Below are 15,459 nucleotides of genomic sequence, written 5' to 3'. Positions count from 1 at the left end.
TGGGAAACACCTCCAAAGGTGGTAGAGAATGACCGAGCCAAGATCCTGTGGGACTTCCAGATCCAGACTGACAGAATGGTAATGGCGAACCAGCCTGACATCGTGGTGGTTGACAAACAACAGAGGAAAGCCGTTGTGGTTGATGTGGCGATACCAAGCGATGGCAACATCAGGAAAAAGGAACATGAGAAACTAGAGAAGTACCAAGGGCTAAGAGAAGAGCTGGAGAAGGCCTGGAAGGTGAAGGCAACAGTGGTGCCCGTGGTCATTGGAGCACTCGGGGCAGTGACCCCAAAAACTGGAGGAGTGGCTACAGCAGATCCCTGGAAGAACACCAGACATCTCGGTCCAGAAGAGCGCAGTACTGGGAACAGCGAAGATACTGCGCAGAACCCTCAAGCTCCCAGGCCTCTGGTAGAGGACCCGAGCTCGAAGGATGAGACCACCCGCGGAGGGTGAAGGACAAAGTTTTTTTTATATAAAAAAAAAAACTTTGTCCTTCACCCCCAAGTTTTTTATATATATATATATATATATATATATATATATATATGAAGCTCATGAACATAATTGGTCTGTATCGGGGTCTTGGGAAGCTAACTTGTTAAAAATGATGTGGAAATGTTAGTAGTAGTGGTGCAACATTTTATATATCCAGCTGCAAATCTCATTTTCAGGTTGTAGATAAAGGATGTGAATAATAATTAGGCTACCACAAATAACTATGGTGTTTTTGTGAAGGAGATTATAGATCTAAATTGAATCTTGAATTGAGTTTTAGTTATTTATTACTTACTTACTTACAAAAATGGATTAGAAAGAATTCAGATTTGATGAGTGCATTCGATACCGTCAGAAATCTTTAAAGTCCCCCTCCACTCAAAAATGTGTTTTGCTTATTGTTATATCAATAGCTTCATTATGCTGAGTTTGACTTTAGAAGACTTTCTTCTCACCTTGAAACTCAGTTTGACATGTTTTTGTTCAAGCATGATTTGTTTCATCACAACTAGTTTGGAAGCCAATCGTGGTCCAGTATGAAACTTACAGAATTGCGATGTGTGAACTTGAAACCTCTAGCACACACACATTAAGAATGGGGTTTCAGTGAAGTAGGAATCACATTGTGTCCACCAGTTCCACTTTTTAAATTAAATATAATAAGTAATAATAAGAAGAAGAAATAAATGCTGGAAGAGTAGATGCCATTTTAAGATGTCATTTTTTCTTAACAAGGTAATTGAACTTTTTTTGTGGAAAAACCATATAAGACACAAAGACACAATTCGCCTCTTTCCAAATGAAGGTAGAGGACAGTAAGGTGAACTGTGTCAGTTGCTTATAAATCAGAGGCTTTATCTCCTTATTTTCACTCAAAAAGCACATGAACATGTATATCATGTGCTTTACTTCATATTTTAGAGATGCGTTTTTTTGGCGTGAAAAGTAGGTTGGTGCTGGAAAAGGTCATTTGAAAAAGGCATTAAAATGCACTCTTCTGTCTGACTTTGGAATGACGTGTTGCTGTGAATAATAATCCCCTCTCTCTTTTCCGTCTTTCCTTCTGTCTTTCTCTCCCTCTTCCTTTGTTTGGTTCTTTCTTTCTAGCTGGTGCTGTTTTCAGGGAAGCTCAACACCATCGCCAGTATTGTGACCATTTTCTTCCTGTTGGTATATGCTGCTGTGGACTTGGCCTGCCTCGCTCTGGAATGGGCCTCTGCACCTAATTTCAGGTAAACATGTGTCATTTACTCAACACGCACACACACACACACACACACACAGATTGCCCATCATAATGAAGGCCTGTGGTCGACACCCTGCGATGTGACTTTCTGTAGCACATTTTCCTCACTAAACACACCCCTTCTCTTCTTTATTTTCTACCTCTGCCATTGTTTATGTATGTGTGTAAGGAGGTGGTTGTTTGCCAGCTGGATGCTGCTATGGTGACAGTGTACTAATTAAAAGACATAAAACTGGCCACTGCTTATAGCCCCATATTGGAGAGGGACCAACAATAAAACAGTGAGTTTGTGTGTGTGTGTGTGTGTGTGTGTGTGTGTGTGTGTGTGTGTGTGTGTGTGTGTGTGTGTGTGTTTGTGTTTGCTTTTGTGGGGGCGCAACCTGAACTGAATGCTCAACTAACAGTACATGGAGATGCTTAGAGATTTAAATTTACAATGCTTGTGTGTGCATCTGTGTGTGTGTGTGTGTGTGTTGTTTGTATTCTTAGGACACTTGCAATGATCCTGATATATAAAAGCTCCCTGAAGCCATTTTCACACAACAGTAGCATAACCTGAGGACAGTGTTGGTGTATATTTAGCGCAATGATTACATCATGACATCAACACAGCCAGAGTTTGGCATTTGATTAACTTGGCAACTTTTTATTTTGAGTTTGTCTATATTTTGTGTGTGAAGTCTTGATCGTGTCACAAATGTTGCTTCTTATAAAAGTACATCCCCAAATCCAATAACCTATATTGTTTTTCCAAAGACATACCTTCCTTGATTAAACTTCTCCACTGGCTGTGAAATACATTTGAACATGATAACTGCTACTGTTTTTATTTGTTATGGAGAGGAGAAACACCATACATCACTTCATTGTTGTGACAGTTTGCCTCCAGCGTTGCATTTGGTGTTACATATTCCTCTGCAGTGATAGTTGGAAATGAGTTGTAAGACATGTGAGAACATTTGCAGCTTTCCACATCAAGGACACACCTGTCAAGTCTAGATGGATGAGAAACATACTGCACATCTGGAAAACAAAGAGGTGGAGAAGTAATTCTCAAATCAATTAGTTCTTCCTGTAGTATTGATTCTTGGCATAATGGGATTAATTGAACTGTTGCGCTTCTGAATATTTTGTAGGATGATGTTAGTGGATTAATTTGATAGTTGCATATTGGACAACAACTGTAGTCTTGTCTTACTCTACTGGAGCAGTTTGGGGATTGAAAACCTCGCGTAAAGGCATTCGCATGGAGGGTGAGAAGTTACACAAACTCACCTGTAAAATGATGCTATTCAACAACAGCTGCTTCCTTTGCTTTCTGTTTAAATGTGAGTACAGAGATGATGTTTGTACCAATTCTCTTGTCATATTTAGGGAAGGATGTAGGAATGGAACAATATCCTAAAAGAAAATTTCACAAATTTCTCTGTGACTCACAACTCAGGTCTTTTTTAGTGCTTATAAAACTGCAATGTAACTGCATGGTAAAAGTATTTCTATTATGAGCTCAGGAACCATATATTTGGGAGAAATGGAAATAGCTCTGTCCCTATGTGTTGTCTCTTAATTAGCCTTTATAGCATATATTTGATTTATAGTTTAAGTTTATTTACTTTTGTCTTCTTCTACTGTACATTTACCCAGATCATTAAGCAATTTTGTCTTATAATTAGATTTTTAGAAAATAAGAAATATGCAGAGACAAATGCATTAAAGGAACTGCTGTCCCAGGATATAGAGAGCCTGAATAAAAACAGTGCGTCAGTGACAGTACAGTTTGTACAACATGTTTTGATTCTGTCTTCCTGTGGGTGTCAGCTGATTGACAATACAAAACAAATAAACACATCAATATGAAAACGCACAAAAAAATCTAACTACACTGTTTATGTGCACAAAGAAAGGAGATAGTTCATATTTTCTGATACTATTGGGCTGATATGTTATTCTGCCTTGTTTCAGGATTTGCCATTGATGTCATACATGATCCCCACTAGACGTGCTGATCAACTTCAGTGTTTCCCACACATAGTTGACACTTGTGCGTCCCACCCAAGTATATTTTGATCCATTTTAACAATGACAGAGGTTCATAAATACAGTTTTAACATCATCTAATTTGCTCTAAATCCCAAGGAACAGCCCATGTATACATGTCAACACCCGCTTTTGTCAAATAGAATAGCAGTTTGGGTGTTTCTTAAGAAGACTCAAATTAACAGGGCTGCAGTGTGTGCATGCCAGCCCAAATAGCCGATAGTCATGGAAACTAAAGAGGTGGCTGTGTTGCCAACAGGCCGTGACTGTTGGTACCAAACCAAAGCTTGTCCAAGGGTTAGCCACTGTTAGTCATGCAGCTGACATTTGATTTAACGCTTAGTTTGTTATCGCCCCAGTCTACTATTCTGCAGCTCTCTTTGAGCTCAATTCAGAGACCTGTTGTATTATTGTGATGAAAACAGGCTGGTAGAAGGATGGAGAGAAAAGACAAAGAAAAAAACTTCTTCCCAAGTATATTTTTAACCTGTGGGAAATAATGAACTCTTGTGTCACCCGAATGTGCACATACTCAATACCTACTCAATTATTCACCTGCACCTGCCCAAACCATTACTGCTACAGTGACTTTTGATTACCTGACACACCTCACACCTGAAACCAAAACATTATAGTGGTGATAAGTTCTTGGAAAATTATATTGTTGTAAAGTTTTAGAATTTGAAATTGGCATTGAAATTTTGTAAAGTTGCTGTAGCTTGGTTATACCTTGTATCAGTTCACACTTGCACAAATATTAAAATGTATTAATTTCAATTGCCACAAGTGTGCACTGTCAACATCAGTATACGGTGTCTACTTTATAATATTAGTATAGTGAGTAATTGGTTGTTGAAGAGTGAGTGTGAGAGAATAACTAACTTTCTGTACAGCACACTCAGAATGTCCAGTGTTTCCTCTGGTGCCCTCCATGTACACTGCTGTGTGCTATCTGCTCATGCCTCGTTATCACTGTGTGACCGCTGGCAAAGGCTACAGGACACAAAGTTAGCTGCGAAACTTTTTCCTACCGTCGATCTCTCCTCTCCCTGTCGGCCGAGGGACCCGGGGCCCCTGGAGCTGATAAGGCGGCTTGTTGTCTGGCCGGCCGCCTGCTTTGGGCCTCCTTCCTCATCCCCTGAGTTGTTAATTCTGTTAGTTCATTGTTGCTGTGTCACCGGGCAAATTTTAACACCAGTTGTTTGTGTGTTTATTGGTTGAATTTGTTTTTTACTTTTTTTCGCTTGTGCTGTCTGCTTCTTTCACTCCGCTCTCTGTCTGGCTCTCTCCCACGTCTCTTTCCAGGCAAAAAGAATTAAAAGCCATTTAGCACCGTCTCTCCCCCTGAGAACTGCTCTGTAATTAGCATAACTAATTTAGCAGAAATATTTCCCTTTCCCTTAAATTTGCTGTTGTGTAGGGGTGGGGATGGATTGAAATTATGATTTAGCGGAAAAGATGTCTGCTTGTTAAGTGTGTTTGTTTGTGTGTGTGTGTGTGTGTGTGTGTGTGTGTGTGTGTGTTTGCACATAAAAGCATAAAACAGGAGAGTTGAGGTATGCAATTTGGAGACTGTGTCTGAGATCCATCATGCTGGGTGAATTATTTTTTTCTTCTGATCATTGATGTATGAGTGCATCTGCCACTTGGATTATCTGTGTGTGCACTTGCTTGTGAGTATTTTCCTTCATTTGTGTGTGTTTGCAGTTTTATCTTTGTGTGTGTGTTTTGTGTGAGGAGGCTTCTGTTGGCTGCAGCTTTATCAGCGGTGGCTCCAGCTGCGTGGAGTGTTCCTCTGGGGGTGCTGTTTGTCCTGCTGCTGATGCTGCATGGGCACCGGCCACTTTGACTTGGGGCTTAAACACGCATGAACACACACACATAAACACATATACACACAGTATCACAGGGTCACTGGCCAGGATTCAGGACACAACTGAGCGCCCCACACTAATGCCAAAGGATGTTTGTGGAAAGCGTGGAACTCGGTCACACAAAAGCAGTGACCTTCAGTCGGAGTGGGCAACTGAAAAGCAACAACAACTGGCAGCTCAACAGAAACACATACTTTTACCAGCTCGGTGCCACCTGATGTCCAAATTACAGCAGCATTCTCTGCAGCTTCCTTGATTGTCTTTGTAATAATCTGTGAATTGACCAGCTGAACCATTAGCTCCAAAAACAAAAGCGTTGTCCTCTGCTGGGCCCGTCCTTTGTCCAAATATGAGGCAGAGTGATTTGACAGATTGGAGTGTGTAAAAATCCAGATGGACCATCAACTGTGTCTAGATAGATGAGAGACAGTAGGTTGTTAGAGAATCATTATCTGTTAATGGAGGGGTATGACTTGATGATGGTTGAGGATAAAGGTGCCTTTATCCTCAACCATCCTTTATGATCAGGTCGTAGATTCACGACTACAACTGTGTGTACGCACAAACGTACGCATTCCTTTCATCAGATTTATAAAGCCACACGTACACCTGGTTCTGTTTTATAAATCAGTCATTGTGGAACTGGGCACACGTGCACAAGTCTCATTTCCACTCATTTTCACCGACTGTGTCGCATCGGTGAGGTTCTCCAACAGCAAAACAGCTGTCATTACAGGTGACCATTACGCATGGCTGTGGCTATTTATAGCGTCCGTACCACTTAATCATCACATGTATCATCGCGGTGATATCTTAATCATCATTATTTAACGTCAAAACGATTATCGATGATTCATTTAGAGAGCTCACGTTGAAACAGACTTTACAAAGTGCTTCAGAATTCAGCTGTAACTCTGGTAGAGCTTTGTCAAGTCTGGGTATCTCAGATCCGTCTTAAAGACTTCATACATTTAACTGGGGGTGTGGAGTATTAAAAGATGTGGGCATTTACCTGGCAGGGAGAGTCTATCAATAGACCTTATGGAATTGCATTATGGGAAATGTAGGATCCAGTGGATCCCACTCTAGAGACTAATAGTCAACATATTTCAGCTTCTCGTCTTTAATCTGTCTCTCACAGGGCTTAGGTTGAACCAAAGTTACATCGTGGTCGATTAAACAGCTTCTTACTTAGGTTTTGAGAGTGATTAACTATCTTAGGGTATGGACATAGACACAGTATTATGTATGTTCTATGTCATGATGGGTTAATATAGTTCATTTTGACATAAATGGCAACGCCACCTTCTAAGATCACTGTAATAAATGCGTTATATCAATCTTCATCTCTTATGCACATAGAAATAAAACCAGTCGAATAAACCAGGAATCACAGTGAAAGAGCTCATTTTAAGTTGTTGAGAAGATTCTTCTCATATCAGATCAGTCTATAAAGCATATTTTAGCCTTGCGATGCAACTGGGGCAAAACAGGTTAATAATAATAATAATAATTATTATTATTATGACAGTAATAATTTTACCAGTACTCTCTATGTTTATTTTCACTTTTCATTCCAACTGCATGGCCGAATAAATGAATATCCTTCAAAACACTTTACATACAGAATGTGAGCTAATAGGAATTAAATGGGCGCTCCAAATGTCCTGTCATTCAATGCTTGTGCACGGTTGGATATTATAAAAAAGAGATTAGAGTTTGTTTTCTAATAACCTTAAATGATGAAATTGATTCAAATAAGACCAATGACGATGGTCTTTATTTAAGCATTAATCGGCAGAGTTTTTAAATCCATCAGCAATGCAGCCTGTGAGAGTACAGCAACAACAGTGTTCTTCCTCCTAATAATAACATTTTTAACTTACTGCTGCTTTCTCTCGAGCACCAGGTGCCAAATATTGCACCAGCATTGTGACTCCTTCTGTAAATGTCCTCTCATGTCTCAATAAAGCCATAAGGGACATTAAAGTAATAGTCACCTATATCTGAATGACAAAATGCATCACTTTAAAGGAAAATTACAGTTTTTTCAACCTGGCGTATTTCCCATAAATGTGGCTATTGTGCCTCTGTGGGTCGTGCTAACTTTGCACCCATCACCTCCCTTGTAGAGATTCAGGGAAAACGAGGACTCACACAAAACATTGTATATTGGGGCAAGCTGCATAAGCCTCCTACAGCTTTCCAAATAAACATGATTGTAACATGAGTAATTTCAAATTCTTGTCTCTGAGTTCGACCAAAAGGAAACACAGAAAGAAGCCACCTGGAACGGCCATAATGGCTAATTGCATAGGGATCTACATGCGGGGCAACTCGCCAGCTGACGTAACCACCATGCATAAACATTCAGCTTATATTATCATGAGAGGATTTTTTGATTATGTTGTGTGGAGGTTTATCAGGTAACAAGATGACCTGAGCCTGATCCCATCATGCAGTTGTGTTAAGGTAGTTTTTAGGACACGTTACATTGAGGTGAATTGGTTATCATGTTATACCAGGCTGATCCAATATCAAGTGGTTTCTTAAGGTCAGTCCAGTTTCCACTGGTGTTTTGCCACTGCCTGACGTAACGTCTCATACACTCACTGACCTCTCACTTACAGACTCTGGCATCTCCTGGCAGCCCCCCTGTGTCAGAGTGTGTGTGTGTCTGTGTATGTGTGTGAGGGAGTGTAAGGATAAAGTTTCTGTCCCCGCTTTCCCTCATTTATGACGTGTCTTTTGGCTAAAGGCCGGGTCTCCTCTCTCCATCTTTGTCGCTCTCCGTTTCGTTTTCTTAATGTCTCTAAGGGCTCGATTGGCGGCGATTATTTCAGGGTGCTTTTGCTGTGTCAGCTAAGTGACATCAGTCGCTGGAGAACAAGAGAGACAGCAGAAGGGGTGAGATGGAGGTGATCGTATGGAGGGACCGCAGAGACAAAAGAGATGGGTCGGGGAGGGCGGACCTGGTGGGCGAGCTTTTATCGTAATTACACCTGCTCTCCAATGGGATGGAGACAGGGATAAGATGAGAGAATTGCGGGCACCACCGATGCTAAGTGATCAAGTCAAGAAGACATAAAAGCAAAGTTTGAAGACAGTAGGCCAGCACGGTGAAACCGTGGTCACGGGCTAGGATAGGGCTTATATATCAGGATGATATTGTCATCCACTTATAATATGATGAAGCTTCCTACCAAGTTTTAACAAGTCGATATGTTTTATTATTATTTCCTTTCAAGAGTCTCACTGGAGAAATCATTCCGGGGGGCTGTGGGAGGGTTTTACTCAACCGCCTCAGGAATGTCAGTCTTTAAAACCTGCAATGAAACCTGCCCAACTCGTCTTAATTAAAGAGCTTCTTACCATCTAGCTCATTTGATTAGTGTGACATTCAGTGGCGAGTTTCAGAGTCCCATGTGGTCTAAATACTGCTTCAAAGGATTTTCCACCCTGACAAGAGTACATTTTTGTGATTTGTCTGCAATGTATATACATAAAAATAGTCAGATAAAACCCCAACAAAATGGCACAGTCAACTATTTGAATGTTAAAGAGCCTGAAATCCTGTGTTTAAAACAGTAAACTCCACACAGCAGGCTCATGTTAAGCAATCCAGCGGTTTGATGCTATATGCCAAAGAATACCAAAGGGACGAGAGGTAATATTGCTTAGGACTAAGTTTTAAATTTTCCTAAGAAAGGACAACTTCAGCATGGTGAGGAGTCTTGCTCTCAGTGCCTTTATTGGTGAGAAGTAAAAATATCAAATACCTCAATTTGAAAACAGCAGTGGAAATCTACAACAGAGATATATCAGTATTGGAATATATGTCGGCAACAAGAAAGTAATAAGAAATTGCTTCCAAAAATATACTCGAGGTGTATCCATTACATAGTTTGTCCACCAGAGAGCACTGAGGAGGTTCAAAAGTGCACAGAGGTGCTTTGAGCTATATGCTAACATGCTGATCTTTAGCTAGTAATGTTTACCATGTTTACCATCTTAGTAACATTTGCTGATTAGCACTAAACACAAAGTACAGCTGAGGCGTATTGGACAAATGAAAATTGTGATCTGATGATTGCACTAGATGAAAAGGTAGCGGATCACCAAAGTTAAAACTAAAAATGTCAACTAGCTGGTGGCGCTAGAGGAAATGTTAGCGGATCACCAAAGTTATTAGGATTCAGCCTCTGGGGACCATGAATATCTGCACCAGATTTCTTTGCAATCCATCCAATAGCTGTTGAGACATTTCAGTCTAGACCATAGTGGCGGACCAGCTGACAGACTGACTTTGCCATCCATAGAGCCATGATGCTAGCGTGGCTATTGGATGTTTATAACTCAAATATTGATATCTGCCTCTGGTTCTAACTACTACTAATAATTTTGACAAATGGGGTGGATTTACTGTCTCGGTTGCACACGATGAGACTCTTGAATATCAGTGTGAAATATTGGCTTTCAGCTGTTTTGATCTTTAAAGGTTCTAACCTTAAACCTACCCATATTTTCCTTTGCCCCTCCTTTATCGATGAAGATAACTTGACCCATTGGAGGGCTAATGACTGTGTCATGGCTGTCTCTGTCCATCTGTCCCTCTGTTTCTCTGCTGTTTGAATTAATTGCACTTTCCTGCTGCATAGTGTTCAGCAGTGGTTACTTGCCCCCCTCTTAAATAGTCTAAATCTGTTGCTGGATCCATGCAGGAAGCCAGTCAGTCATTTGAGCTGCATTGTGTAATTACAGCTGGTACTATTTTAATGGCTGTTTATCCACACGGCTGCAGTTATTGCAGGAAATTGGGGTCAATTACATGATCCTCTAAATATGTGAGCACTTCCATCCGCTGTGTGGCTCCCATCTCCAAGACCCCTTCAACTTTTTTACACTTAAATGACACACACATATGAAAGTATATTTTGACAGGAACATGTACTCATTCATATATGAATTCAAGGTCATGCACACACTGAGAGGTCTACAGCAATCTGCAGCAGCAGCTTATTATCTATGTGTGTTTTTTGTTTTAATTACTCTTTTCCTAGCATTAACTCCATGTTTGTTTTGATGCTGCTGTACAGTCACACATTAAGAAATGGCTCTGTAGGTGTGTGTGTGTGGAGAATTTGAGTTGAAGTATGGTTTGTCTGACATTGAGATTCAGATATCACGTATGGTTAAAGTCTGACCTTTTTAAAAAATATTTCAGAGTAACTATGGCCCAAATTGCATTGCTGAAATTTATATTGATTGAAAAGCTTGAGCAAAAAAATATTTGTTTACTTTGCCAATGTAACTATTCAAATAAAGTAACACCTCCGTATTATAGTCGAGCCCAGCAAGTAGTCACAAGCAGAGCCTCAGCAACACTGACTGAAAGGACAGCAAAAATTGAGTGAAATAAAAGTGCATTGAGGTAACAACCCTGACAGTGTCAACAAAAACAGAACATTATGAGCTTCACCAAATATTTACCAAGTATTTGCTACAGGACTATGATATTGCAAGGTGTTTTATTTTTCTAAATCTGATATGATATATGTTGGGCCCTTGAAATTTCACTCTTTATATTTGACTATTTTCATTCCCCAAATGTCTAAATAAACAACAGGTATTAAGTGACTTACATGTTTTCTAAAGAATTGTATTCCTGTCAGGGTGGAAACGTCTCTGGAAGGGGGGTTAGACCATCATGTGACACTGAAACTCTCCAGTGAAACCCAGGCAAATTAAATTCTTTCATGGGTGTAGCAGCTATTTAAAAGATTGCCTCAGTGTTGGTGAAAGTTAGTTCATTTTCCAGATGGCTCACTCACTCTTATGAAATTGCCGTATTTTATATTCTTTACTTTTTGAAAGTAAACGAAGATGGTTAATGGACACCAGGCTGTTACAAAATAACCCCATACACTTCTGCACAGAGCAGACTGGTTTGTTCTAACTCAGTATTCTGCTGTTTATGCAGAAGACATCAGATTACTCATTAATCCTGTATTTATTCTTGAAATGCATTACAGTGCCAATGCTACACAAAGTGAGATACAGTAGAATTATGAATTAAATTATTATAGATTATACAAACGGCTTCACCAAACTATTTTTTTATTATTTGTTTCTGTCTAATTAACTGTTAAAACCCACAGCATCTGCCTCTTGCTATAGATTAGTGGTGATCTGCTCTGTAGCATCAAGACAAAAACATGATTTCCTGAAGAAGCGTCTTTCAATTAAATTTTTTTCTTTCAATTTAAAAAATTTGACTTGCACCACTGGCGCGTTAAGGGTTCACCGCAGTGATTGCAATTCATCCTGAGGGGAACATGAATGTCTGAACCAAATTTCTTGGCAATCTATCCCATAGATGTTGAGACATTTCACCTAATGTCATTAAGTAGATGATGAGATATTTCACAGGACGAGTGAAAAATTCAACCTTCTGGTGGCACTTTGACAAGTCAGGGGATCATCAAAGTCATTAGGATTCATCTTCTGGGCACCATGGATATCTGTAACAAATCCATCGAATAATAGTAGAAAATCTTTCCTCTCGTCATGGTCAACCGCTCCAGATGGCAAGCTGACCTTTTCATGCCATGAAATCTGAAGATGAGAAAAGTATCAAATTTCAGTCCTGTTTAAAGACTAAAGGAAGAGGATCATAGAGTGTAAAAGATCATTCATGATCTGACTAAAAAAATCTGTCATTGCTTTCTAAAAATGGACTCGATAGCATGGGAATAAGGTCAGTAAGTAGTAATACTCTGACTGAAAATGTATTTCTTTGCACAAAGACCAATAATTAAGTATGAGATTCCTGTTTCATTAGCTGTTTCAACCCAGGTGGATGGATAACCATGTTAGAAGAATCTTAATTTCATTCCGGCTGCCTTTTCACTGAAATCCTCAGTGGTTTGTCAAATCCCTCTCAGTCTAAAGAGCTGACATTTGGGAAGGGCCTCTTCAGAGGTGTGGGATGTGAGCTAGTAGCTAATAAAAGGTTTTTCTTATCATATCAAAGAACTCCACTAAATAACTACAAAGAAACAGCACGTTTATAACCCACAAGCATTTAAAAGGACCATCTCTATAAGACGGTGTAGTCCCTCATTCGTCCAGGAGTGTTCCATTGTAGAAAAGATTTCAGTCGTAGTCATCTGGACACTGTTTTCAGAAACAGTGTGATTTCAGAAACGTCTTGATTCTGAAAACAGTGTCCAGATGACTACGACTGAAACCTTTTCTACGACCATCTCTATACTTAATTACATGGAAAATACCAGACAACAGTCAAAACTGTAGCTCAATATCAGAAAGTCCTTCAACTCATCTATATAGACTTCAGAGTCAGACCATGTTTACAAAATGTCAGTTTCTATATGTTAGGTAAAATAGTTTGCATAGTAAGGTGCACGTATCGCCCAGAGTGGTGATACTTTACAAGTGCCCACACAATTCACTCCCAAATCAAACTAAAACTGTGTATTTGCAGTAGGGCCACAACCAACACGTTTTTTGGTGAGATGTTTTGAACCTACTAACATTCAACTTCAAAATAATTTCAGCTTGGTATTTCTCTCGACCTATTGTTCCTTCTTTATCAGGTTTAATTACCAAATCATTATCACACTCGATTTACATGATTTTGTGTATTGCTTCCACCCTAGCTTTTACCTCTTCACCTCTCCTGTTCTCTTCCTAGGCCCACCTTTCGTTACTTCACCTGGCATACATGTGCGTTGGGCATTGTGGGTTGCGCCATCATGATGTTCCTGATCAACGCCATCTACGCCTCGGCCAGCATCGCCTTCATGTTGCTGCTGCTTCTGCTGATTCACTACCTCAGTCCCACCTCCAGCTGGGGCTACATCAGCCAGGCTCTCATTTTCCACCAGGTCTGAGACACACACACACACACTGAGACACACACTCTCGATACTGCCTTGTCATTACTAGAGCAACTAAAATCTCATCCCCTCAGCTTTACAAGAGCCTGTACCTCTGCCAAGCAATCGTTCTATCAGGTTTATAGAGACACGCAGACACACACACACAAACACAGACAGACTGATCTCTGCTGCCTCTCCCTCAGCCAAGCCTTCTGCATTTAACAGACAAACACACACACATTTTATCTCAGTCTCTCTTTTCTCACACATACACACAACACTGCCTTGTCATTTCTACAGCAGCCATCTATCACATATTTATCAGGTTTACCTGACACACACATACACATCTGCATCTTTTCCCTCAGCAAAGCTCTCTACATTTATCACACACACACATACTCACAAACATTCACACACACACAGAGCTTTACATCATCCAGCTCTCCATGTCCTCTATGTGGCGAGTCTGTTGCTCTCAAGGAGAGGGGGCACCATTGCCAGGAGGGCCCGTTGCCGAGGGGAACCGTTGCCAAGGCTGCACAGGGGTTATGAGCAGGGAGGGTGAGGGTGGCTGGGTTTGCCAGCAGCTTGTCAGGAGGTAGAGCATTATTACAACCACTTAACTTATTGAGGTTTTCCTCCTTGTCCTCCTTCCCTTTTCTCATCCTGTTCTCTCCATCTCCCCCTCCTTCTCTCCCTCCTCTGCTGTTTCTCTCAACCTGAGACAGCCTAGCCCCACCCCCCAGGTGATAGGTAGTTATTAGTTATTAGTATCATGAATGGATTACTGAACAGACCTACCGGGTACAGGCCCAGGGGGCCCTGGACCGGAGCCTCTGTATAAAGTGACTTAACATTTCTTGTTGAGAAGTCAATCAAACAACTACAAAGAGACACAAAACGACTACAGAGAGAAGCAAAATGACCATAAAGAGATGCAAAAACAGTGCAAAAAGATGAAAAAAGAACATGAAGACATGCAAAACAACCACAAAGAGGTGCAAAAAGACTACAGTTTTACAAATGTGCCTCCTTTCTTTAACCCCCATTGAAATGATTATACTAATAGGCCTAGCAGGAGAGGCTAAGTGTGTGTGTGTGTGGGTGCGTGCGTGCGTGCGTGTGTGTGTGTGTGTGTGTGTGTGTGTGTGTGTGTACATATCTCATACATGCACTCGTCTTCCATTCCTGCACCCTCCAGCAGTAGCCAGTGTGGCAGGACGCCAACTGGGTGACATTGAAGCAGGGACGGGAGACACAACAGCTTGCAACAAAAAACACACTGGGAGATAACAGGCGGCTAACAACAGTGTTTAAGAGAGAAAGAGCATGAAGAAAAAGACAAACTGAGGCAAGAAATGCTGATGGTATCATGGGAGGGAAAGACAGACAGAATATAAGCAGGGAGAAGGGATGAGTGATTGAGAAACTAAGTGATGGATGAGACTGAAGCGACAGAGAAATGATGATAGCCTGATGGATGAGAAGACAGGGGAAAATGGAGAGATAAAGAGAGACAGATGATTGGATGAGTGGAGGCAGTTGGACTTCGCCTCTGAGACCTTGTTTTTTCTTTTTATGGCAACTACCGGACGGGAACATGAAAACAGTTATGGTGATTATGATGGTAATAATGTTGGAAATGGTTGCATCTTCATTTTTGATTGATGGCTGTATAGACACACATGCGTACACTCAGCAGCTTCAGGACCTTGAGCTAAACTTGTATTGTTAAGACTGTCATCATTAGCACGATTTTTCTAGTTCTTTTACGACTAAATCCCTAAGTGGAGCTGCCAAGTATTTTCAAGTCATTGTCAAGTGCTGTTCTTCAATTTAAGGGGTGTTTTAACCAAAAAAAGGCCTACTAAATTGGTTAGTGCTTTAGGCTCCACGT

At 40.6% G+C, this 15,459-nt stretch overlaps 1 protein-coding gene across 1 annotated transcript in view; it reads left to right on the top strand.

The window, feature by feature from the left end:
• Positions 1–15,459, top strand: part of zgc:153039 (uncharacterized protein LOC767698 homolog) — a 69,739-nt gene that overhangs the window by 42,964 nt on the left and 11,316 nt on the right. The window contains exons 9-10 of the mRNA XM_044202477.1: positions 1,609–1,733; positions 13,373–13,565. Of these exons, the coding sequence (XP_044058412.1) occupies positions 1,609–1,733; positions 13,373–13,565 (318 nt within the window). The remainder of the gene's footprint in view (positions 1–1,608; positions 1,734–13,372; positions 13,566–15,459) is intronic.

The sequence above is a fragment of the Siniperca chuatsi genome, linkage group LG7 (assembly GCF_020085105.1).
Source record: "Siniperca chuatsi isolate FFG_IHB_CAS linkage group LG7, ASM2008510v1, whole genome shotgun sequence".
NCBI lineage: Eukaryota > Metazoa > Chordata > Actinopteri > Centrarchiformes > Sinipercidae > Siniperca > Siniperca chuatsi.
Note: the sequence above shows the minus strand (reverse complement) of the source record. Positions and strands in the feature narration are given on the sequence as shown.